Source organism: Lampris incognitus, chromosome 2 (assembly GCF_029633865.1).
Source record: "Lampris incognitus isolate fLamInc1 chromosome 2, fLamInc1.hap2, whole genome shotgun sequence".
NCBI classification, from domain to species: domain Eukaryota; kingdom Metazoa; phylum Chordata; class Actinopteri; order Lampriformes; family Lampridae; genus Lampris; species Lampris incognitus.
The window spans coordinates 78832672-78859110 of record NC_079212.1 but is presented as its reverse complement, the minus strand read 5'-3'; the positions used below and the strand labels follow the sequence as shown (position 1 = coordinate 78859110).

Genomic DNA, 26439 nt, shown 5'->3' with positions numbered 1-26439 from the left:
CTGACTTATGGAAGTGATGGCTATGACTGACTGATGGAAGTGATGGTGGTTACTGACTGATGGAAGTGATGGTGATTACTGATTAATGGAAGTGATGGTTATGACTGACTGATGGAAGTGATGGTGATTACTGACTGATGGAAGAGATGGTGATTACTGATTGATGGAAGTGACGGTGGTTACTGACTTATGGAAGTGATGGTTATGACTGACTGATGGAAGAGATGGTGATTACTGATTGATGGAAGTGACGGTGATTACTGACTGATGGAAGTGATGGTGATTAAAGTGATGGTGGTTACTGACTGGTGGAAGTGATGGTGATGACTGACTTATGGAAGTGATGGTGATGACTGACTTATGGAAGTGATGGTGGTTACTGACTTATGGAAGTGATGGTTATGACTGACTGATGGAAGAGATGGTGATTACTGATTGATGGAAGTGACGGTGATTACTGACTGATGGAAGTGATGGTGATTAAAGTGATGGTGGTTACTGACTGGTGGAAGTGATGGTGATGACTGACTTATGGAAGTGATGGTGATGACTGACTTATGGAAGTGATGGTGGTTACTGACTTATGGAAGTGATGGTTATGACTGACTGATGGAAGAGATGGTGATTACTGACTGATGGAAGTGACGGTGATTACTGACTGATGGAAGTGATGGTGATTAAAGTGATGATGGTTACTGACTGGTGGAAGTGATGGTGATGACTGACTTACGGAAGTGATGGTGGTTACTGACTTATGGAAGTGATTGTGATGACTGACTGATGGAAGTGATGGTGGTTACTGACTGATGGAAGTGATGGTGATGACTGACTGATGGAAGTGGTGGTGGTTACTGACTGATGGAAGTGATGGTGATTACTGACTAATTGAAGTGATGGTTATGACTGACTGATGGAAGAGATGGTGATTACTGATTGATGGAAGTGACGGTGATTACTGACTGATGGAAGTGATGGTGATTAAAGTGATGGTGGTTACTGACTGGTGGAAGTGATGGTGATGACTGACTTATGGAAGTGATGGTGATGACTGACTTATGGAAGTGATGGTGGTTACTGACTTATGGAAGTAATGGTTATGACTGACTGATGGAAGAGATGGTGATTACTGATTGATGGAAGTGACGGTGATTACTGACTGATGAAGTGATGGTGGTTACTGACTGATGGAAGTGATGGTGATGACTGACTGATGGAAGTGATGGTGGTTACTGACTGATGGAAGTGATGGTGATGACTGACTGATGGAAGTGATGGTGGTTACTGACTGATGGAAGTGATGTTCATGACTGACTGATGGAAGTGATGGTTATGACTGACTGATGGAAGAGATGGTGATTGCTGACTGATGGAAGTGATGGTGATTAAAGTGATGGTGGTTACTGACTGATGGACTTGATGGTGATTAAAGTGATGGTGATTACTGACTGGTGGAAGTGATGGTGGTTACTGACTTATGGAAGTGATTGTGATGACTGACTGATGGAAGTGATGGTGGTTACTGACTGATGGAAGTGATGGTGATGACTGAATGATGGAAGTGATGGTGGTTACTGACTGATGGAAGTGATGGGGATTACTGACTAATGGAAGTGATGGTTATGACTGATTGATGGAAGTGATGGTGATTACTGACTGATGGAAGAGATGGTGATTACTGATTGATGGAAGTGACGGTGGTTACTGACTGATGGAAGTGATGGTGATTAAAGTGATGGTGGTTACTGACTGGTGGAAGTGATGGTGATGACTGACTTATGGAAGTGATGGTGATGACTGACTTATGGAAGTGATGGTGGTTACTGACTTATGGAAGTGATGGTTATGACTGACTGATGGAAGAGATGGTGATTACTGATTGATGGAAGTGACGGTGATTACTGACTGATGGAAGTGATGGTGATTAAAGTGATGGTGGTTACTGATTGGTGGAAGTGATGGTGATGACTGACTTACGGAAGTGATGGTGGTTACTGACTTATGGAAGTGATGGTGATGACTGACTGATGGAAGTGATGGTGGTTACTGACTGATGGAAGTGATGGTGATGACTGACTGATGGAAGTGATGGTGGCTACTGACTGATGGAAGTGATGGTGGTTACTGACTGATGGAAGTGATGGTGATGACTGACTGATGGAAGTGATGGTGGCTACTGACTGATGGAAGTGATGGTGATGACTGACTGATGGAAGTGATGGTGGTTACTGACTGATGGAAGTGATGGTTATGACTGACTGATGGAAGAGATGGTGATTGCTGACTGATGGAAGTGATGGTGATTAAAGTGATGGTGGTTACTGACTGATGGACTTGATGGTGATTAAAGTGATGGTGATTACTGACTGGTGGAAGTGATGGTGGTTACTGACTTATGGAAGTGATTGTGATGACTGACTGATGGAAGTGATGGTGGTTACTGACTGATGGAAGTGATGGTGATGACTGAATGATGGAAGTGATGGTGGTTACTGACTGATGGAAGTGATGGGGATTACTGACTAATGGAAGTGATGGTTATGACTGATTGATGGAAGTGATGGTGATTACTGACTGATGGAAGAGATGGTGATTACTGATTGATGGAAGTGACGGTGGTTACTGACTGATGGAAGTGATGGTGATTAAAGTGATGGTGGTTACTGACTGGTGGAAGTGATGGTGATGACTGACTTATGGAAGTGATGGTGATGACTGACTTATGGAAGTGATGGTGGTTACTGACTTATGGAAGTGATGGTTATGACTGACTGATGGAAGAGATGGTGATTACTGATTGATGGAAGTGACGGTGATTACTGACTGATGGAAGTGATGGTGATTAAAGTGATGGTGGTTACTGATTGGTGGAAGTGATGGTGATGACTGACTTACGGAAGTGATGGTGGTTACTGACTTATGGAAGTGATGGTGATGACTGACTGATGGAAGTGATGGTGGTTACTGACTGATGGAAGTGATGGTGATGACTGACTGATGGAAGTGATGGTGGCTACTGACTGATGGAAGTGATGGTGGTTACTGACTGATGGAAGTGATGGTGATGACTGACTGATGGAAGTGGTGGTGGTTACTGACTGATGGAAGTGATGGTGATTACTGACTAATTGAAGTGATGGTTATGACTGACTGATGGAAGAGATGGTGATTACTGATTGATGGAAGTGACGGTGATTACTGACTGATGGAAGTGATGGTGATTAAAGTGATGGTGGTTACTGACTGGTGGAAGTGATGGTGATGACTGACTTATGGAAGTGATGGTGATGACTGACTTATGGAAGTGATGGTGGTTACTGACTTATGGAAGTAATGGTTATGACTGACTGATGGAAGAGATGGTGATTACTGATTGATGGAAGTGACGGTGATTACTGACTGATGAAGTGATGGTGGTTACTGACTGATGGAAGTGATGGTGATGACTGACTGATGGAAGTGATGGTGGTTACTGACTGATGGAAGTGATGGTGATGACTGACTGATGGAAGTGATGGTGGTTACTGACTGATGGAAGTGATGTTCATGACTGACTGATGGAAGTGATGGTTATGACTGACTGATGGAAGAGATGGTGATTGCTGACTGATGGAAGTGATGGTGATTAAAGTGATGGTGGTTACTGACTGATGGACTTGATGGTGATTAAAGTGATGGTGATTACTGACTGGTGGAAGTGATGGTGGTTACTGACTTATGGAAGTGATTGTGATGACTGACTGATGGAAGTGATGGTGGTTACTGACTGATGGAAGTGATGGTGATGACTGAATGATGGAAGTGATGGTGGTTACTGACTGATGGAAGTGATGGGGATTACTGACTAATGGAAGTGATGGTTATGACTGATTGATGGAAGTGATGGTGATTACTGACTGATGGAAGAGATGGTGATTACTGATTGATGGAAGTGACGGTGGTTACTGACTGATGGAAGTGATGGTGATTAAAGTGATGGTGGTTACTGACTGGTGGAAGTGATGGTGATGACTGACTTATGGAAGTGATGGTGATGACTGACTTATGGAAGTGATGGTGGTTACTGACTTATGGAAGTGATGGTTATGACTGACTGATGGAAGAGATGGTGATTACTGATTGATGGAAGTGACGGTGATTACTGACTGATGGAAGTGATGGTGATTAAAGTGATGGTGGTTACTGATTGGTGGAAGTGATGGTGATGACTGACTTACGGAAGTGATGGTGGTTACTGACTTATGGAAGTGATGGTGATGACTGACTGATGGAAGTGATGGTGGTTACTGACTGATGGAAGTGATGGTGATGACTGACTGATGGAAGTGATGGTGGCTACTGACTGATGGAAGTGATGGTGGTTACTGACTGATGGAAGTGATGGTGATGACTGACTGATGGAAGTGATGGTGGCTACTGACTGATGGAAGTGATGGTGATGACTGACTGATGGAAGTGATGGTGGTTACTGACTGATGGAAGTGATGGTTATGACTGACTGATGGAAGAGATGGTGATTGCTGACTGATGGAAGTGACGGTGATTACTGACTGATGGAAGTGATGGTGATTAAAGTGATGGTGGTTACTTACTGATGGACGTGATGGTGATTAAAGTGATGGTGATTACTGACTGGTGGAAGTGAAGGTGATGACTGACTTACGGAAGTGATGGTGGTTACTGACTGATGGAAGTGATTGTGATGACTGACTGATGGAAGTGATGGTGGTTACTGACTGATGGAAGTGATGGTGGTTACTGACTGATGGAAGTGATGGTGATGACTGACTGATGGAAGTGATTGTGATGACTGACTGATGGAAGTGATGGTGGTTACTGACTGATGGAAGTGATGGTGATGACTGACTGATGGAAGTGATGGTGATGACTGACTGATGGAAGTGATGGTGGTTACTGACTGATGGAAGTGATGGTGGTTACTGACTGATGGAAGTGATGGTGATGACTGACTGATGGAAGCGATGGTGGTTACTGACTGATGGAAGTGATGGTGGTTACTGACTGATGTAAGTGATGGTGGTTACTGACTGATGGAAGTGATGGTGGTTACTTACTGATGGAAGTGATGGTGATGACTGACTGATGGAAGTGATGGTGGTTACTGACTGATGGACGTGATGGTTATGACTGACTGATGGAAGTGATGGTGGTTACTGACTGATGGAAGAGATGGTGGTTACTGACTGATGGAAGTGATGGTGGTTACTGACTGATGGAAGTGATGGTGGTTACTGACTGATGGAAGAGATGGTGGTTACTGACTGATGGAAGTGATGGTGGTTACTGACTGACGGAAGTGATGGTGGTTACTGACTGATGGAAGTGATGGTGGTTACTGACTGATGGATGGAAGTGATGGTGATGAGTGACTGATGGAAGTGATGGTTTAATACAAGTTCAAATGGAGAACGTGTAGATGAAACTAAAGGAAAGTGCGGTATAATTTGCTAATCGCTGGGTGGACACAGCAGCGCCGACTCTAGCCGTTGCCCCATAATGTTGGTATGGTAAGTGAACACACATGACCTCTCCCCAGCTAGGCAGGACGATCTTCTTGGTAAATGTTCATTGAATAACTACAACTTTACACTCAAAAAAAAATAAATGAAATGTCGGATTAACTTAAAACTGTTATGTGAAGTGGTCCCATACAAGTGTACCTAACCCATAATTATTCCAGTAAATATTGATGAATCGTTACTTAGAAGTCACAACACATTTGCGTGGAACCACATGAAAATGTTTTTAAGTAAATCCAACATTTCCTGTTTTGTGTAAAACTGTGACAGTTTCTGGTATGTGAAACAAACAGGTGACTTAAACTCAGGTTGTTGTAATAACAATCCAGTCACCAAAAAACGGTCACCAGTCTGTCATAATACATCCTTCTCAGGGCTCCAGAGTGGCCTCTGTGCCGGCTCACACTCTGGTTCCCCGTCTCACTGTAAGCAGACGCAGGAATAGGTTTGCTTTTCATTCCTAACTGCTCCCCCTTTCTAACCATGCCCTACCTCCGCAAACATTTGCTGTTTATCTCCCAGATGAATGATGCTGTAGGAGTGTACTGTCTGTCTCCCAGGTGAATAATGCTGTAGGAATGTACGGTCTGTCTCGCATGTGAATGATGCTATAGGAATGTGCTGTCTGTCTCCCAGGTGAATGATGCTGTAGGAGTGTACTGTCTGTCTCCCAGGTGAATGATGCTATAGGAATGTACTGTCCTTCTCCCAGGTGAATGATGCTGTAGGAATGTGCTGTCTGTCTCCCAGGTGAATGATACTGTAGGAATGTACTGTCTATCAGTATAGGAGTGTACTGTCTGTCTCCCAGGTGAATGATGCTGTAGGAGTGTACTGTGTGTCTGCCAGGCGAATGATACTATAGCAATGTACTGTCTGTCTGCCACGTGAATGATGCTATAGGAATTTACTCTCTGTCTCCCAGGTGAATGATGCTATAGGAAAGTACTGTCTGTCTCCCAGGTGAATGATGCAATACGAATGTGCTGTCTCTCTCCCACGTGAATGATGCTGTAGGAGTGTACTGTCTGTCTACCAGGTGAATGATGCAATAGGAATGTACTCTCTGTCTCCCAGGTGAATGATGCTATAGGAATGTACTGTCTGTCTCCCACTTGAATGATGCTATAGGAGTGTACTGTCTGTCTCCCAGGTGAATAATGCTGTAGGAGTTTACTGTCTGTCTCCTAGGTGAATAATGCTGTAGGAGTGTACTGTCTGTCTCCCAGGTGAATTATGCTGGAGGAATATGCTTTCTGTGAGTATAGGAGTGTACTGCCTGTCTCCCAGGTGAATGATGCTATAGGAATGTACTGTCTGTCTCCCAGGTGAATGATGCTATAGGAATGTACTGTCTGTCTCCCAGGTGAATAATGCTGTAGGAGTGTACTGTCTGTCTCCTAGGTGAATAATGCTGTAGGAGTGTACTGTGTGTCCCAGGTAAATTATGCTATAGGAATGTGCTGTCTGTGAGTATAGGAGTGTACTGTCTGTCTCCCAGGAGAATGATGCTATAGGAATGTACTGTCTGTCTCCCAGGTGACTGATGCTATAGGAATGTACTGTCTGTCTCCTAGGTGAATGATGCTGTAGGAATGTGCTGTCTGTCTCCCAGGTGAATGATACTGTAGGAATGTGCTGTCTATCGGTATAGGAGTGTACTGTCTGTCTCCCAGGTGAATGATGCTGTAGGAGTGTACTGTGTGTCTGCCAGGCGAATGATACTATAGCAATGTACTGTCTGTCTCCCATGTGAATGATGCTATAGGAATGTACTGTCTGTCTCCCATGTGAATGATGCTATAGGAATGTACTGTCTGTCTCCCAATTGAATGATGCTATAGCAATGTACTGTCCGTCTCCCATGTGAATGATGCTGTACAGTTTACTGTCTGTCTCCTGGTGAATAATGCTGTAGGAGTGTACTGTCTGTCTCCCAGGTGAATGATGCTGTAGGAGTGTACTGTCTGTCTCCCAGGTGAATGATGCTGTAGGAATGTGCTGTCTGTCAGTATGGGAGTGTACTGTCTGTCTCCCAGGTGAATGATGCTGTAGGAATGTGCAGTATGTCTCCCAGGTGAATGATACTGTAGGAATGTACTGTCTATCAGTATAGGAGCGTACTGTCTGTCTCCCAGTTGAATGATGCTGTAGGAGTGTACTTTGTGTCTGCCAGGCGAGTGATACTATAGCAATGTACTGTCTGTCTCCCATGTGAATGATGCTATAGGAATGTACTCGCTGTCTCCCAGGTGAATGATGCTATAGGAAAGTACTGTCTGTCTCCCAGGTGAATGATGCAATACGAATGTGCTGTCTGTCTCCCAGGTGAATGATGCTGTAGGAGTGTACTGTCTGTCTCCCAGGTGAATGATGCAATAGGAATGTACTCTCTGTCTCCCAGGTGAATGATGCTGTAGGAATGTGCTGTGTGTCAGTATAGGAGTGTACTGTCTGTCTCCCAGGTGAATGATGCAATAGGAATGTACTCTCTGTCTCCCAGGTGAATGATGCTGTAGGAATGTGCTGTCTGTCAGTATAGGAGTGTACTGTCTGTCTCCCAGGTGAATGATGCTATAGGAATGTACTGTCTGTCTCCCACTTGAATGATGCTATAGGAGTGTACTGTCTGTCTCCCAGGTGAATAATGCTGTAGGAGTTTACTGTCTGTCTCCTAGGTGAATAATGCTGTAGGAGTGTATTGTCTGTCTCCCAGGTGAATTATGCTGGAGAAATATGCTTTCTGTGAGTATAGGAGTGTACTGCCTGTCTCCCAGGTGAATGATGCTATAGGAATGTACTGTCTGTCTCCCAGGTGAATGATGCTATAGGAATGTACTGTCTGTCTCCCAGGTGAATAATGCTGTAGGAGTGTACTGTCTGTCTCCTAGGTGAATAATGCTGTAGGAGTGTACTGTGTGTCCCAGGTAAATTATGCTATAGGAATGTGCTGTCTGTGAGTATAGGAGTGTACTGTCTGTCTCCCAGGAGAATGATGCTATAGGAATGTACTGTCTGTCTCCCAGGTGACTGATGCTATAGGAATGTACTGTCTGTCTCCTAGGTGAATGATGCTGTAGGAATGTGCTGTCTGTCTCCCAGGTGAATGATACTGTAGGAATGTGCTGTCTATCGGTATAGGAGTGTACTGTCTGTCTCCCAGGTGAATGATGCTGTAGGAGTGTACTGTGTGTCTGCCAGGCGAATGATACTATAGCAATGTACTGTCTGTCTCCCATGTGAATGATGCTATAGGAATGTACTGTCTGTCTCCCATGTGAATGATGCTATAGGAATGTACTGTCTGTCTCCCAATTGAATGATGCTATAGCAATGTACTGTCCGTCTCCCATGTGAATGATGCTGTACAGTTTACTGTCTGTCTCCTGGTGAATAATGCTGTAGGAGTGTACTGTCTGTCTCCCAGGTGAATGATGCTGTAGGAGTGTACTGTCTGTCTCCCAGGTGAATGATGCTGTAGGAATGTGCTGTCTGTCAGTATGGGAGTGTACTGTCTGTCTCCCAGGTGAATGATGCTGTAGGAATGTGCAGTATGTCTCCCAGGTGAATGATACTGTAGGAATGTACTGTCTATCAGTATAGGAGCGTACTGTCTGTCTCCCAGGTGAATGATGCTGTAGGAGTGTACTTTGTGTCTGCCAGGCGAGTGATACTATAGCAATGTACTGTCTGTCTCCCATGTGAATGATGCTATAGGAATGTACTCGCTGTCTCCCAGGTGAATGATGCTATAGGAAAGTACTGTCTGTCTCCCAGGTGAATGATGCAATACGAATGTGCTGTCTGTCTCCCAGGTGAATGATGCTGTAGGAGTGTACTGTCTGTCTCCCAGGTGAATGATGCAATAGGAATGTACTCTCTGTCTCCCAGGTGAATGATGCTGTAGGAATGTGCTGTGTGTCAGTATAGGAGTGTACTGTCTGTCTCCCAGGTGAATGATGCAATAGGAATGTACTCTCTGTCTCCCAGGTGAATGATGCTGTAGGAATGTGCTGTCTGTCAGTATAGGAGTGTACTGTCTGTCTCCCAGGTGAATGATGCTATAGGAATGTACTGTCTGTCTGCCAGGTGATTGATGCTGTAGGAGTGAACTGTCTGTCTCCCAGGTAAATGATGCTATAGGAATGTACTGTCTGTCTCCCAGGTGAATGATACTGTAGGAATGTGCTGTCTATCAGTATAGGAGTGTACTGTCTGTCTCCCAGGTGAATGATGCTGTAGGAGTCTACTGTGTGTCTGCCAGGCGAATGATACTATAGGAATGTACTGTCTGTCTCCCAGGTGAATGATGCTATAGAAATGTACTGTCTGTCTCCCAGGTGAATGATGTTATAGGAATGTACTGTCTGTCCCCCAGGTGAATGATGCTATAGCAATGTACTCTCTGTCTCCCAGGTGAATGATGCTATAGGAATGTACTGTCTGTCTCCCAGGTGAATAATGCTGTAGGAGTGTACTGTCTGTCTCCCAGGTGAATGATGCTGTAGGAGTCTACTGTGTGTCTGCCAGGTGAATGATGCTATAGCAATGTACTCTCTGTCTCCCAGGTGAATGATGCTATAGGACTGTACTGTCTGTCTCCAAGGTGAATACGAATGTACTGTCTGTCTCCCAGGTGAATGATGCTATACGAATGTACTGTCTGTCTCCAAGGTGAATGATGCTGTAGGAATGTGCTGTCTGTCTCCCAGGTGAATGATGCTGTCGGAGTGTACTGTCTGTCTCCCAGGTGAATGATGCTGTAGGAATGTGCTGCCTGTCAGTGTGGGAGTGTACTGTCTGTCTCCCAGGTGAATGATGCTGTAGGAATGTGCTGTCTGTCTCCCATGTGAATGATGCTATAGGAGTGTACTGTCTGTCTCCCATGTGAATGATGCTATAGGAGTGTACTGTCTGTCTCCCAGGTGAATGATGCTGTAGGAGTCTACTGTGTGTCTGCCAGGCAAATGATACTATAGCAATGTAATGTTTGTCTCCCATGTGAATGATGCTATAGGAATGTACTGTCTGTCTCCCAGGTGAATGATGTTATAGGAATGTACTGTCTGTCCCCCAGGTGAATGATGCTATAGCAATGTACTCTCTGTCTCCCAGGTGAATGATGCTATAGGACTGTACTGTCTGTCTCCAAGGTGAATACGAATGTACTGTCTGTCTCCCAGGTGAATGATGCTATACGAATGTACTGTCTGTCTCCAAGGTGAATGATGCTGTAGGAGTGTACTGTCTATCTCCCAGGTGAATGATGCTGTAGGAATGTGCTGTCTGTCTCCCAGGTGAATGATGCTGTAGGAATGTGCTGTCTGTCTCCAAGGTGAATGATGCTTTCGGAGTGTACTGTCTGTCTCCCAGGTGAATGATGCTGTAGGAATGTGCTGCCTGTCAGTATGGGAGTGTACTGTCTGTCTCCCAGGTGAATGATGCTGTAGGAATGTGCTATCTGTCTCCCAGTTGAATGATGCTATAGGAAAGTACTGTCTGTCTCCCAGGTGAATGATGCTGTAGGAGTGTACTATCTGTCTCCCAGGTGAATGATGCTGTAGGAATGTGCTGCCTGTCAGTCTCGGAGTGTACTGTCTGTCTCCCAGGTGAATGATGCTGTAGGAGTGTACTGTGTGTCTGCCAGGCGAATGATACTATAGCAATGTATTGTCTGTCTCCAAGGTGAATGATGCTGTAGGAGTGTACTGTCTGTCTCCCAGGTGAATGATGCTATAGGAATGTACTCTCTGTCTCACAGGTGAATGATGCTGTAGGAATGTACTCTCTGTCTCCCAAGTGAATGATGCTATAGGAGTGTACTGTCTGTCTCCAAGGTGAATACGAATGTACTGTCTGTCTCCCAGGTGAATGATGCTATACGAATGTACTGTCTGTCTCTAAGGTGAATGATGCTGTAGGAGTGTACTGTCTATCTCCCAGGTGAATGATGCTGTAGGAATGTGCTGTCGGTCTCCCAGGTGAATGATGCTGTAGGAATGTGCTGTCTGTCTCCAAGGTGAATGATGCTGTGGGAGTGTACTGTCTGTCTCCCAGGTGAATGATGCTGTAGGAGTGTGCTGTCTGTCTCCCAGGTGAATGATGCTATAGGAATGTACTGTCTGTCTCCCAGGTGAATAATGCTGTAGGAGTGTACTGTCTGTCTCCTAGGTGAATAATGCTGTGGGAGTGTACTGTGTGTCTCCAAGGTGAATACGAATGTACTGTCTGTCTCCCAGGTGAATGATGCTATAGGAATGTACTGTCTGTCTCCCAGGTGAATGATGCTATAGGAATGTACTGTCTGTCTCCCAGGTGAATAATGCTGTAGGAGTGTACTGTCTGTCTCCTAGGTGAATAATGCTGTAGGAGTGTACTGTGTGTCCCAGGTGAATTATGCTATAGGAATGTGCTGTCTTTGAGTATAGGAGTGTACTGTCTGTCTCCCAGGTGAATGATGCTATAGGAATGTACTGTCTGTCTCCCAGGTGACTGATGCTATAGGAATGTACTGTCTGTCTCCCAGGTGAATAATGCTGTAGGAGTGTACTGTCTGTCTCCCAGGTGAATGATGCTGTAGGAATGTGCTGTCTGTCTCCCAGGTGAATGATACTGTAGGAATGTGCTGTCTATCAGTATAGGAGTGTACTGTCTGTCTCCCAGGTGAATGATGCTGTAGGAGTGTACTGTGTGTCTGCCAGGCGAATGATACTATAGCATTGTACTGTCTGTCTCCCATGTGAATGATGCTATAGGAATGTACTGTCTGTCTCCCATGTGAATGATGCTATAGGAATGTACTGTCTGTCTCCCAAGTGAATGATGCTGTAGCAATGTACTGTCCGTCTCCCAGGTGAATGATGCTGTAGAGTTTACTGTCTGTCTCCTGGTGAATAATGCTGTAGGAGTGTACTGTCTGTCTCCCAGGTGAATGATGCTGTAGGAGTGTAATGTCTGTCTCCCAGGTGAATGATGCTGTAGGAGTGTGCTGTCTGTCAGTATGGGAGTGTACTGTCTGTCTCCCAGGTGAATGATGCTGTAGGAATGTGCTGTCTGTCAGTATGGGAGTGTACTGTCTGTCTCCCAGGTGAATGATGCTGTAGGAATGTACTGTCTGTCTCCCAGGTGAATAATGCTGTAGGAGTGTACTGTCTGTCTCCCAGGTGAATTATGCTGTAGGAATGTGCTGTCTGTCAGTATAGGAGTGTACTGTCTGTCTCCCAGGTGAATGATGCTATAGGAATGTACTGTCTTTCTCCCAGGTGAATGATGCTATAGGAATGTACTGTCTGTCTCCCAAGTGAATGATGCTGTAGGAATGTGCTGTCTGTCTCCCAGGTGAATGATGCTGTAGGAATGTGCTGTGTGTCAGTATAGGAGTGTACTGTCTGTCTCCCATGTGAATGATGCTATAGGAATGTACTGTCTGTCTCCCATGTGAATGATGCTATAGAAATGTACTGTCTGTCTCCCATGTGAATGATGCTATAGGAATGTACTGTCTGTCTCCCAGGTGGATGGTGCTGTAGGAATGTGCTGTCAGTCTCCCATGTGAATGATGCTATAGGAATGTACTGTCTGTCTCCCAGGTGAATGATGCCATAGGAATGGAATGGCCATGGATTTATTTTACCACACTGATCCTGTTCGGTTCCTTCTTTGTACTCAACCTCGTTCTTGGTGTGCTCAGTGGGTAGGAACACACATAATTTTCCATCTCCTTGTTTTCCCCTTCTGCCAATTTCTGATTGTTTATTCTATATCATGTCCCTATTCATCCTCAACTTGTGTTCACCTCCAGTGAGTTCACTAAGGAGCGAGAGAAGGCCAAGTCCCGTGGAGAGTTCCAGAAACTGAGGGAGACCCAACAGCTGGATGAGGACCTGAAGGGCTACATGGAGTGGATCATGCAGGCTGAGGTGATAGATAATGACCAAGAGGGACAGGGTAAGACACACAATGGCCCGGCTTAGATGACAAGAGAACACAGTAGGATATTACAGTGCACAACTGAGTGAACTGCAAGTTGAATTTTAACATCTTCCCTACCAGTTATAGACTTCAGTCATTTGAGTTTGTTTGTGTGTGTGTGTGTGTGTGTGTGTGTGTGTGTGTGTGTGTGTGTGTGTGTGTGTGTGTGTGTGTGTGTGTGTGTCTTTGTATGTCTTCCATGAGGCTTGCTCCCCCATGAGGATAGAGGTTCAGAGACAGGGAGCATCAGCAAAATGGACACCATGCAGTGGATTATCTACTACTAGTCAGTACTACTACTCTTTTCTTGTTTCCACTTCCATTCTACAGTCTGGACGTTTCACTGAAGCGTCCAGAGATCATTTCATAGTACTAATGCATATTTAGTTGCAGGAAACAAAGTGCTGCTGGACTCTTGCTGTCTTTCTAAATTTAAGCAAATTTTCCTGTCTGTCCTTTACATCCGACTCTCTTTTTCTCCCTGTTCCATGTTTGAAGTAAACAGGCACGCAAGTGGAACCGTTTTGTTCGGTCTAAGTGTCGTTCATATGTGAAGTCTAAAACGTTCTACTGGTGGGTGATCCTGCTGGTCTTTCTCAACACACTGGCCATAGCCACTGAACACCACCAGCAGCCCCAGAAGCTGACTGACTGGCAAGGTGAGAACAGTTGCAATACATTCCACCCATTCTACATAAAAGAGATTTATGACTTGTGCATAACGCTTAAATCAAGTTAAATCAAGTTTATTTGTATAGCCCTGAATCACAGTTAAAGTCATGAGGGCATTTCCTGTGAAACTGTGTAAACACTGTGAAAACAGACACAAATGCAGTTGCAAAAGATGTTGATGAAATATAAAAAATAAGCAATACCAGTAGTATCATTTTTATCGGTCGTTTAGGGATGTTTCAACTTGCCTTCATAAAGTCCTTGCTTACAAAAGCCGATGATGATGATGATGATGATGTTTCAGCAGAAGTGTCCCTCCCTCAACACCATCACTGTGGCCACACTGATTATGTATAGCTCAACCAACTATGTCTAATTGCTAACTTCATGATGCCTGTGAATGTTCTCGTTCATCCAGGTCATGGTTATCCAACTTCATGATCCACCAATCTGAAGTATTGCCCCAGACATTTGCCACGTGTCAGACTGTGTGGCCCCTTGCTCTGAAAACACATTATCTGGCCAGATCACGACATTTAGTTAACTTCTGATCCACCAATCTGAAGTATTGCCCCAGACAGTTGCCACCAGTCAGACTGTGTGGCCCCTTGCTCTGAAAACACGTTATCTGGCCAGATCACGACATGTAGTTAACTTCATGATCTACCAATCTGAAGTATTGCGTACTATGATTTACCGGTCTGGTGAGTTTCAGTGAAGTTAAAAGATCTAAACATGGACTCAAATTGTTCACAAAGATTGTGGTTGCAATGTTGAAATACTAATTATGTATTATGTAATTATGGATGACTAATTTTGTATCTAATTAAAACATATTTCATGTTTCATTAGATGCTTATGTGTTTTGCCATGTGTGAGAGAAATGAATAGTTTATCCGTTTATCAAACAAATACACCCCCTTCGTGCAAAGTGTGGAGTGTTTTCAAGGAAAACACTTGTAAAACTAAATTATGTTTTAAGAATCCTGATCTGAATTGCATATGACATGCTGCACATTATGATCGTTAAGCTGGTTGCTGGTGTTTCAGTGGTTGGCCAGCAGTTCGCAGATGACACTTAACGTTTCCTAACTAACTCCTTGTAATTTTGTCAAGCTTCTGATGTTTCCTTGTCCTTGTGTGTGACCCTGGTGTCCTGCAGAGAGCGCTAATAAGCTGCTGCTGACCATGTTCGCCATTGAGATGTTTGTGAAGATGTATGCACTCGGGCTACCTTCGTACTTCATGTCTTTATTCAACCGCTTTGACTGCTTTGTGGTGTCCGCTGGCATGGTGGAGCTCGTCCTGGTCCACATGGACATCATGTCTGTCATGGGCATCTCCGTGCTGCGCTGCATACGACTGCTGCGACTCCTCAAAGTCACCAAGTGAGGTTTAACATCAGCAGTGTGTGTGTGTGTGTGTGTGTGTGTGTGTGTGTGTGTGTGTGTGTGTGTGTGTGTGTGTGTGTGTGTGTGTGTGTAGACTGTTGTGAGCATCAATGCTGGAAGTGAAGAAGTATTTGGTCACAGACACAGCAACCTCAGAAAAGCAAATCCATTTTCGCCAGTCAGTTGTAGGCTTCATGACACATTAACAGCATTTGTGATTTGACAACATGAGAAGTGATTGACTGACATCTTAACAGACTTTTGTCTGACACTCGGTCCTGCTCATGACAGGTACTGGACATCTCTCAGCAACCTGGTAGCTTCCCTGTTGAACTCGGTGCGGTCCATTGCCTGCTTGCTCCTGCTTCTCTTTCTTTTCATCGTCATCTTCTCCCTGCTGGGCATGCAGGTGTTCGGGGGGAAATTCAATTTCAACTCTCAGCCCAAACCTCGCAGCACCTTTGACAGCTTCCCTCAGGCCCTCATCAGTGTGTTCCAGGTACAGTACTGACGGATCACGTATATTTACTGTACTTCCCCTCTGACGTGAGGACGATAGTCAACAGGTGCATTGTGACACTGAGAATGTTTTGGCAAGCGTTGGGGCTGACAGTTCCTCAGTGTGCAGTGTGCATGTCTGTCAGATCTTGACAGGCGAGGACTGGAATGCAGTAATGTATGACGGCATCATGGCTCATGGAGGACCCAGCATGCCAGGGATCTTGGTCAGCCTCTACTTCATCATCCTCTATGTCTGTGGAAACTGTATCCTGCCCAAACAGTAGTGTGTGTGTGGTGTGTGTGTGTGTGTGGGTGTGTGTGTGTGTGTGTGTGTGTGTGTGTGTGTGTTCAAAAATCCAGGTAATAAAATCAAAGTTGAATCAGTTGCTGTGACTTGTACATTGGGGAAACCAAACAGACACTGGCCAAGAGGATGGCACAACACAGGAGAGCTAACACGTCAGGCCAGGACTCACCAATCTACACCATCTACGGGCCAGGACTCCACAATCTACACCATCTACAGACCAGGACTCCATAGTCTACACCAGGGGTGCCCAACTCCAGGCCTCGAGGGCCGCAGTCTGCGGGCATTTGTTCCAACCATGCACTACACCACCTGATTTAACTAATAGGCTCACCTCTTGGACGAAGCGGGGAAAGGAATTAGTTAAATCAACCTGCAGACACTGCGGCCCTCAAAGCCTGGAGTTGGCCACCCCTGGTCTACACCATCTACAGGCCAGTGGCCACTCTTCCAAGGATGAGGATGTGCACATCCTTGATAGGGAGGAATGCTGGTTTGAATGGCGAGTCAAAGAGGCCATCTATGTGAAGAGAGAACGACCATCCCTGAACCAAAGGGGGGGGGGGGGGGGCTAAGAGTACATCTGTCACCATCTTACAATGCTGTGTTGCAACTATTCCCCAATCCTCTGTGAATAGTACACATGGCCACTGTAACTCTAGTTAATGCTCACACTGTATTTGCATATGAAACTGATCGTTGGTTTGTCTTGTTGTGCCACTGTATTGTTTATAAGGGTGGGGTACCTGCAGTCACTGTGTTGTTTATAAGGGTGGGGTACCTGCAGTCACTGTATTGTTTATAAGGGTGGGGGTACCTGCAGTCACTGTGTTGTTTATAAGGGTGGGGTACCTGCAGTCACTGTATTGTTTATAAGGGTGGAGACACCTGCAGTCACTGTAGTGTTTATAAGGGTGGGGTACCTGCAGTCACTGTATTGTTTATACGGGTGGGGTACCTGCAGTCACTGTATTGTTTATAAGGGTGGGGGTACCTGCAGTCACTGTATTGTTTATAAGGGTGGGGTACCTGCAGTCACTGTATTGTTTATAAGGCTGGAGACACCTGCAGTCACTGTATTGTTTATAAGGGTGGAGACACCTGCAGTCACTGTATTGTTTATAAGGGTGGGGTACCTGCAGTCACTGTATTGTTTATAAGGGTGGGACAGCTGTAGTCACTGTATTTAAGGGTGGGGTGCCTGCAGTCACTGTATTGTTTATAAGGATGGGGTACCGGCAGTCACTGTATTGTTTATAAGGGTGGGACAGCTGTAGTCACTGTATTGTTTATAAGGGTGGGGAACCTGCAGTCACTGTATTGTTTATAAGGGTGGGGTACCTGCAGTCACTGTGTTGTTTATAAGGGTGGAGAAACCTGCAGTCACTGTAGTGTTCATAAGGGTGGGGTACCCTGCAGTCATTGTATTGTTTATAAGGGTGGGGTACCTGCAGTCACTATTGTTATAAGGGTGGGGTACCTGCAGTCACTGTATTGTTATAAGGGTGGGGTACCTGTAGTCACTGTATTGTTATAAGGGTGGGGTACCTGCAGTCACTGTATTGTTTATAAGGGTGGGACACCTGCAGTCACTGTATTGTTTATAAGGGTGGGACACCTGCAATCACTGTATTGTTTGTAAGGGTGGAGACACCTGCAGTCACTGTCGTGTTTATAAGGATGGAGACACCTGCAGTCACTGTATTGTTTATAAGGGTGGGGTACCTGCAGTCACTGTATTGTCATAAGGGTGGGGTACCTGCAGTCACTATTGTTATAAGGGTGGGTTACCTGCAGTCACTGTATTGTTATAAGGGTGGGGTACCTGCAGTCACTATTGTTATAAGGGTGGGGTACCTGGAGTCACTATTGTTATAAGGGTGGGGTACCTGCAGTCAATGTATTGTTATAAGGGTGGGGTACCTGCAGTCACTATTGTTTTAAGGGTGGGGTACCTGCAGTCACTGTATTGTTTATAAGGGTGGGGTACCTGCAGTCACTGTATTGTTTATAAGGGTGGAGACACCTGCAGTCACTGTATTGTTTATAAGGGTGGAGACACCTGCAGTCACTGTATTGTTTACAAGGGTGGGGTACCTGCAGTCACTGTATTGTTTATAAGGGTGGGAGTAACACCTGCAGTCACTGTATTGTTTATAAGGGTGGGACAGCTGTAGTCACTGTATTGTTTATAAGGGTGGGGTGCCTGCAGTCACTGTATTGTTTATAAGGATGGGGTACCGGCAGTCACTGTGTTTTTTATAAAGGCGGGGTACCTGCAGTCACTGTATTGTTTATAAGGGTGGGGTACCTGCAGTCACTGTATTGTTTATAAGGGTGGGGTACCTGCAGTCACTATTGTCATAAGGGTGGGGTACCTGCAGTCACTGTATTGTTATAAGGGTGGGGTACCTGCAGTCACTGTATTGTTATAAGGGTGGGGTACCTGCAGTCACTGTAGTGTTTATAAGGGTGGAGACACCTGCAATCACTGTAGTGTTTATAAGGGTGGGGTACCTGCAGTCACTGTATTGTTTATAAGGGTGGGGTACCTGCAGTCACTGTATTGTTTATAAGGGTGGGGTACCTGCAGTCACTGTATTGTTATAAGGGTGGGGTACCTGCAGTCACTGTATTGTCATAAGGGTGGGGTACCCGCAGTCACTGTATTGTTATAAGGGTGGGGTACCTGCAGTCACTGTATTGTTATAAGGGTGGGGTACCTGCAGTCACTGTATTGTTCATAAGGGTGGGGTACCTGCAGTCACTATTGTTATAAGGGTGGGTTACCTGCAGTCACTGTATTGTTATAAGGGTGGGGTACCTGCAGTCACTGTATTTTTATAAGGGTGGGGTACCTGCAGTCACTGTAGTGTTTATAAGGGTAGGGTACCTGCAGTCACTGTATTGTTTATAAGGGTGGAGACACCTGCAGTCACTGTATTGTTTATAAAGGTGGGGTACCTGCAGTCACTGTATTGTTATAAGGGTGGGGTACCTGCAGTCACTGTATTGTTTATAAGGGTGGGACAGCTGTAGTCACTGTATTGTTTATAAGGGTGGGGTACCTGCAGTCACTGTATTGTTTATAAGGGTGGGACACCTGCGGTCACTGTGTTGTTTATAAGGGTGGATAAACCTGCAGTCACTGTAGTGTTCATAAGGGTGGGGTACCTGCAGTCATTGTATTGTTTATAAGGGTGGGGTACCTGCAGTCACTGTATTGTTTATAAGGGTGGGGGTACCTGCAGTCACTGTGTTGTTTATAAGGGTGGGGTACCTGCAGTCACTGTATTGTTTATAAGGGTGGAGACACCTGCAGTCACTGTAGTGTTTATAAGGGTGGGGTACCTGCAGTCACTGTATTGTTTATAAGGGTGGGGTACCTGCAGTCACTGTATTGTTTGTAAGGGTGGAGACACCTGCAGTCACTGTAGTGTTTATAAGGGTGGAGACACCTGCAGTCACTGTATTGTTTATAAGGGTGGTGTACCTGCAGTCACTGTATTGTCATAAGGATGGGGTACCTGCAGTCACTGTATTGTTATAAGGGTGGGGTACCTGCAGTCACTGTATTGTTATAAGGGTGGGGTACCTGCAGTCACTGTATTGTCATATAGGTGGGGTACCTGCAGTCACTGTATTGTTATAAGGGTGGGGTACCTGCAGTCACTGTATTGTTTATAAGGGTGGGGTACCTGCAGTCACTATTGTTATAAGGGTGGGTTACCTGCAGTCACTGTATTGTTATAAGGGTGGGGTACCTGCAGTCACTATTGTTATAAGGGTGGGGTACCTGCAGTCACTGTATTTTTATAAGGGTGGGGTACCTGCAGTCACTGTAGTGTTTATAAGGGTGGGGTACCTGCAGTCACTGTATTGTTATAAGGGTGGGGTACCTGCAGTCACTGTATTGTTATAAGGGTGGGGTCCCTGCAGTCACTGTATTGTTATAAGGGTGGGGTACCTGCAGTCACTATTGTTATGAGGGTGGGGTACCTGCAGTCACTATTGTTATAAGGGTGGGGTACCTGCAGTCAATGTATTGTTATAAGGGTGGGGTACCTGCAGTCACTATTGTTATAAGGGTGGGGTACCTGCAGTCACTGTATTGTTTATAAGGGTGGGGTACCTGCAGTCACTGTATTGTTTATAAGGGTGGAGACACCTGCAGTCACTGTATTATTTATAAGGGTGGAGACACCTGCAGTCACTGTATCGTTTATAAGGGTGGGGTACCTGCAGTCACTGTATTGTTTATAAGGGTGGGAGTGACACCTGCAGTCACTGTATTGTTTATAAGGGTGGGACAGCTGTAGTCACTGTATTGTTTATAAGGGTGGGGTGCCTGCAGTCACTGTATTGTTTATAAGGATGGGGTACCGGCAGTCACTGTGTTGTTTATAAGGGTGGGGTACCTGCAGTCACTGTATTGTTTATAAGGGTGGAGACACCTGCAGTCACTGTAGTGTTTATAAGGGTGGGGTACCTGCAGTCACTGTATTGTCATATAGGTGGGGTACCTGCAGTCAGTGTATTGTTATAAGGGTGGGGTACCTGAAGTCACTGTATTGTTTATAAGGGTGGGGTACCTGCAGTCACTATTGTTATAAGGGTGGGTTACCTGCAGTCACTGTATTGTTATAAGGGTGGGGTACCTGCAGTCACTATTGTTATAAGGGTGGGGTACCTGCAGTCACTGTATTGTTTATAAGGATGGGGTACCTGCAGTCACTGTATTGTTTATAAGGGTGGGACAGCTGTAGTCACTGTATTGTTTATAAGGGTGGGGAACCTGCTGTCACTGTATTGTTTATAAGGGTGGGGTGCCTGCAGTCACTGTATTGTTTATAAGGATGGGGTACCGGCAGTCACTGTGTTGTTTATAAGGGTGGGGTACCTGCAGTCACTGTATTGTTTATAAGGGTGGAGACAGCTGCAGTCACTGTAGTGTTTATAAGGGTGGAGACACCTGCAGTCACTGTATTGTTTATAAGGGTGGGGTACCTGCAGTCACTGTATTGTCATAAGGATGGGGTACCTGCAGTCACTGTATTGTTATAAGGGTGGGGTACCTGCAGTCACTGTATTGTTATAAGGGTGGGGTACCTGCAGTCACTGTATTGTCATATAGGTGGGGTACCTGCAGTCACTGTATTGTTATAAGGGTGGGGTACCTGAAGTCACTGTATTGTTTATAAGGGTGGGGTACCTGCAGTCACTATTGTTATAAGGGTGGGTTACCTGCAGTCACTGTATTGTTATAAGGGTGGGGTACCTGCAGTCACTATTGTTATAAGGGTGGGGTACCTGCAGTCACTGTATTGTTTATAAGGATGGGGTACCGGCAGTCACTGTATTGTTTATAAGGGTGGGACAGCTGTAGTCACTGTATTGTTTATAAGGGTGGGGAACCTGCAGTCACTATATTGTTTATAAGGGTGGGGTACCTGCAGTCACTGTATTGTTTATAAGAGTGGGACACCTGCAGTCACTGTATTGTTTATAAGGGTGGGGTACCTGCAGTCACTGTATTGTTTATAAGGGTGGGGTACCTGCAGTCACTATTGTCATAAGGGTGGGGTACCTGCAGTCACTGTATTGTTATAAGGGTGGGGTACCTGCAGTCACTGTATTGTTATAAGGGTGGGGTACCTGCAGTCACTGTAGTGTTTATAAGGGTGGAGACACCTGCAATCACTGTAGTGTTTATAAGGGTGGGGTACCTGCAGTCACTGTATTGTTTATAAGGGTGGGGTACCTGCAGTCACTGTATTGTTTATAAGGGTGGGGTACCTGCAGTCACTGTATTGTTATAAGGGTGGGGTACCTGCAGTCACTGTATTGTCATAAGGGTGGGGTACCCGCAGTCACTGTATTGTTATAAGGGTGGGGTACCTGCAGTCACTGTATTGTTATAAGGGTGGGGTACCTGCAGTCACTGTATTGTTCATAAGGGTGGGGTACCTGCAGTCACTATTGTTATAAGGGTGGGTTACCTGCAGTCACTGTATTGTTATAAGGGTGGGGTACCTGCAGTCACTGTATTTTTATAAGGGTGGGGTACCTGCAGTCACTGTAGTGTTTATAAGGGTAGGGTACCTGCAGTCACTGTATTGTTTATAAGGGTGGAGACACCTGCAGTCACTGTATTGTTTATAAGGGTGGAGACACCTGCAGTCACTGTATTGTTTATAAGGGTGGGGTACCTGCAGTCACTGTATTGTTTATAAGGGTGGGACAGCTGTAGTCACTGTATTTAAGGGTGGGGTGCCTGCAGTCACTGTATTGTTTATAAAGATGGGGTACCGGCAGTCACTGTATTGTTTATAAGGGTGGGACAGCTGTAGTCACTGTATTGTTTATAAGGGTGGGGAACCTGCAGTCTCTGTATTGTTTATAAGGGTGGGGTACCTGCAGTCACTGTATTGTTTATAAGGGTGGGACACCTGCGGTCCCTGTGTTGTTTATAAGGGTGGATAAACCTGCAGTCACTGTAGTGTTCATAAGGGTGGGGTACCTGCAGTCATTGTATTGTTTATAAGGGTGGGGTACCTGCAGTCACTGTATTGTTTATAAGGGTGGGGGTACCTGCAGTCACTGTGTTGTTTATAAGGGTGGGGTACCTGCAGTCACTGTATTGTTTATAAGGGTGGAGACACCTGCAGTCACTGTAGTGTTTATAAGGGTGGGGTACCTGCAGTCACTGTATTGTTTATAAGGGTGGGGTACCTGCAGTCACTGTATTGTTTGTAAGGGTGGAGACACCTGCAGTCACTGTAGTGTTTATAAGGGTGGAGACACCTGCAGTCACTGTATTGTTTATAAGGGTGGGGTACCTGCAGTCACTGTATTGTCATAAGGATGGGGTACCTGCAGTCACTGTATTGTTATAAGGGTGGGGTACCTGCAGTCACTGTATTGTTATAAGGGTGGGGTACCTGCAGTCACTGTATTGTCATATAGGTGGGGTACCTGCAGTCACTGTATTGTTATAAGGGTGGGGTACCTGCAGTCACTGTATTGTTTATAAGGGTGGGGTACCTGCAGTCACTATTGTTATAAGGGTGGGTTACCTGCAGTCACTGTATTGTTATAAGGGTGGGGTACCTGCAGTCACTATTGTTATAAGGGTGGGGTACCTGCAGTCACTGTATTTTTATAAGGGTGGGGTACCTGCAGTCACTGTAGTGTTTATAAGGGTGGGGTACCTGCAGTCACTGTATTGTTATAAGGGTGGGGTACCTGCAGTCACTGTATTGTTATAAGGGTGGGGTCCCTGCAGTCACTGTATTGTTATAAGGGTGGGGTACCTGCAGTCACTATTGTTATAAGGGTGGGGTACCTGCAGTCACTATTGTTATAAGGGTGGGGTACCTGCAGTCAATGTATTGTTATAAGGGTGGGGTACCTGCAGTCACTATTATTATAAGGGTGGAGACACCTGCAGTCACTGTATTGTTTATAAGGGTGGGGTACCTGCAGTCACTGTATTGTTTATAAGGGTGGAGACACCTGCAGTCACTGTATTATTTATAAGGGTGGAGACACCTGCAGTCACTGTATCGTTTATAAGGGTGGGGTACCTGCAGTCACTGTATTGTTTATAAGGGTGGGAGTGACACCTGCAGTCACTGTATTGTTTATAAGGGTGGGACAGCTGTAGTCACTGTATTGTTTATAAGGGTGGGGTGCCTGCAGTCACTGTATTGTTTATAAGGATGGGGTACCGGCAGTCACTGTGTTGTTTATAAGGGTGGGGTACCTGCAGTCACTGTATTGTTTATAAGGGTGGAGACACCTGCAGTCACTGTAGTGTTTATAAGGGTGGGGTACCTGCAGTCACTGTATTGTCATATAGGTGGGGTACCTGCAGTCACTGTATTGTTATAAGGGTGGGGTACCTGAAGTCACTGTATTGTTTATAAGGGTGGGGTACCTGCAGTCACTATTGTTATAAGGGTGGGTTACCTGCAGTCACTGTATTGTTATAAGGGTGGGGTACCTGCAGTCACTATTGTTATAAGGGTGGGGTACCTGCAGTCACTGTATTGTTTATAAGGGTGGGTTACCTGCAGTCACTGTATTGTTATAAGGGTGGGGTACCTGCAGTCACTATTGTTATAAGGGTGGGGTACCTGCAGTCACTGTATTGTTATAAGGGTGGGGTACCTGCAGTCACTATTGTTATAAGGGTGGGGTACCTGCAGTCACTGTATTGTTTATAAGGGTGGGACAGCTGTAGTCACTGTATTGTTTATAAGGGTGGGGAACCTGCTGTCACTGTATTGTTTATAAGGGTGGGGTGCCTGCAGTCACTGTATTGTTTATAAGGATGGGGTACCGGCAGTCACTGTGTTGTTTATAAGGGTGGGGTACCTGCAGTCACTGTATTGTTTATAAGGGTGGAGACACCTGCAGTCACTGTAGTGTTTATAAGGGTGGAGACACCTGCAGTCACTGTATTGTTTATAAGGGTGGGGTACCTGCAGTCACTGTATTGTCATAAGGATGGGGTACCTGCAGTCACTGTATTGTTATAAGGGTGGGGTACCTGCAGTCACTGTATTGTTATAAGGGTGGGGTACCTGCAGTCACTGTATTGTCATATAGGTGGGGTACCTGCAGTCACTGTATTGTTATAAGGGTGGGGTACCTGAAGTCACTGTATTGTTTATAAGGGTGGGGTACCTGCAGTCACTATTGTTATAAGGGTGGGTTACCTGCAGTCACTGTATTGTTATAAGGGTGGGGTACCTGCAGTCACTATTGTTATAAGGGTGGGGTACCTGCAGTCACTGTATTGTTTATAAGGATGGGGTACCGGCAGTCACTGTATTGTTTATAAGGGTGGGACAGCTGTAGTCACTGTATTGTTTATAAGGGTGGGGAACCTGCAGTCACTATATTGTTTATAAGGGTGGGGTACCTGCAGTCACTGTATTGTTTATAAGAGTGGGACACCTGCAGTCACTGTGTTGTTTATAAGGGTGGAGAAACCTGCAGTCACTGTAGTGTTCATAAGGGTGGGGTACCTGCAGTCATTGTATTGTTTATAAGGGTGGGGTACCTGCAGTCACTGTATTGTTTATAAGGGTGGGGGTACCTGCAGTCACTGTGTTGTTTATAAGGGTGGGGTACCTGCAGTCACTGTAATGTTTATAAGGGTGGGGTACCTGCAGTCACTATTGTTATAAGGGTGGGGTACCTGCAGTCACTGTATTGTTTATAAGGATGGGGTACCGGCAGTCACTGTGTTGTTTATACGGGTGGGGTACCTGCAGTCACTGTATTGTTTATAAGGGTGGAGACACCTGCAGTCACTGTAGTGTTTATAAGGGTGGAGACACCTGCAGTCACTGTATTGTTTATAAGGGTGGGGTACCTGCAGTCACTGTATTGTCATAAGGATGGGGTACCTGCAGTCACTGTATTGTTATAAGGGTGGGGTACCTGCAGTCACTGTGTTGTTATAAGGGTGGGGTACCTGCAGTCACTGTATTGTCATATAGGTGGGGTACCTGCAGTCACTGTATTGTTATAAGGGTGGGGTACCTGCAGTCACTGTATTGTTTATAAGGGTGGGGGTACCTGCAGTCACTGTGTTGTTTATAAGGGTGGGGTACCTGCAGTCACTGTATTGTTTATAAGGGTGGGGTACCTGCAGTCACTATTGTTATAAGGGTGGGGTACCTGCAGTCACTGTATTGTTTATAAGGATGGGGTACCGGCAGTCACTGTATTGTTTATAAGGGTGGGACAGCTGTAGTCACTGTATTGTTTATAAGGGTGGGGAACCTGCAGTCACTGTATTGTTTATAAGGGTGGGGTGCCTGCAGTCACTGTATTGTTTATAAGGATGGGGTACCGGCAGTCACTGTGTTGTTTATAAGGGTGGGGTACCTGCAGTCACTGTATTGTTTATAAGGGTGGAGACACCTGCAGTCACTGTAGTGTTTATAAGGGTGGAGACACCTGCAGTCACTGTATTGTTTATAAGGGTGGGGTACCTGCAGTCACTGTATTGTCATAAGGATGGGGTACCTGCAGTCACTGTATT

General features: G+C 45.4%; 1 protein-coding gene across 1 annotated transcript in view; it reads left to right on the top strand.

Annotated features, from left to right (window-relative positions):
• The window catches only part of LOC130130505 (dihydropyridine-sensitive L-type skeletal muscle calcium channel subunit alpha-1-like), a 357791-nt gene that overhangs the window by 162586 nt on the left and 168766 nt on the right, over nucleotides 1-26439 (top strand). Inside the window, exons 7-13 of the mRNA XM_056300217.1 lie at nucleotides 13127-13230; nucleotides 13339-13484; nucleotides 13713-13794; nucleotides 14007-14167; nucleotides 15343-15568; nucleotides 15863-16070; nucleotides 16216-16336. Coding sequence (XP_056156192.1) covers nucleotides 13127-13230; nucleotides 13339-13484; nucleotides 13713-13794; nucleotides 14007-14167; nucleotides 15343-15568; nucleotides 15863-16070; nucleotides 16216-16336 — 1048 coding nt within the window. The remainder of the gene's footprint in view (nucleotides 1-13126; nucleotides 13231-13338; nucleotides 13485-13712; nucleotides 13795-14006; nucleotides 14168-15342; nucleotides 15569-15862; nucleotides 16071-16215; nucleotides 16337-26439) is intronic.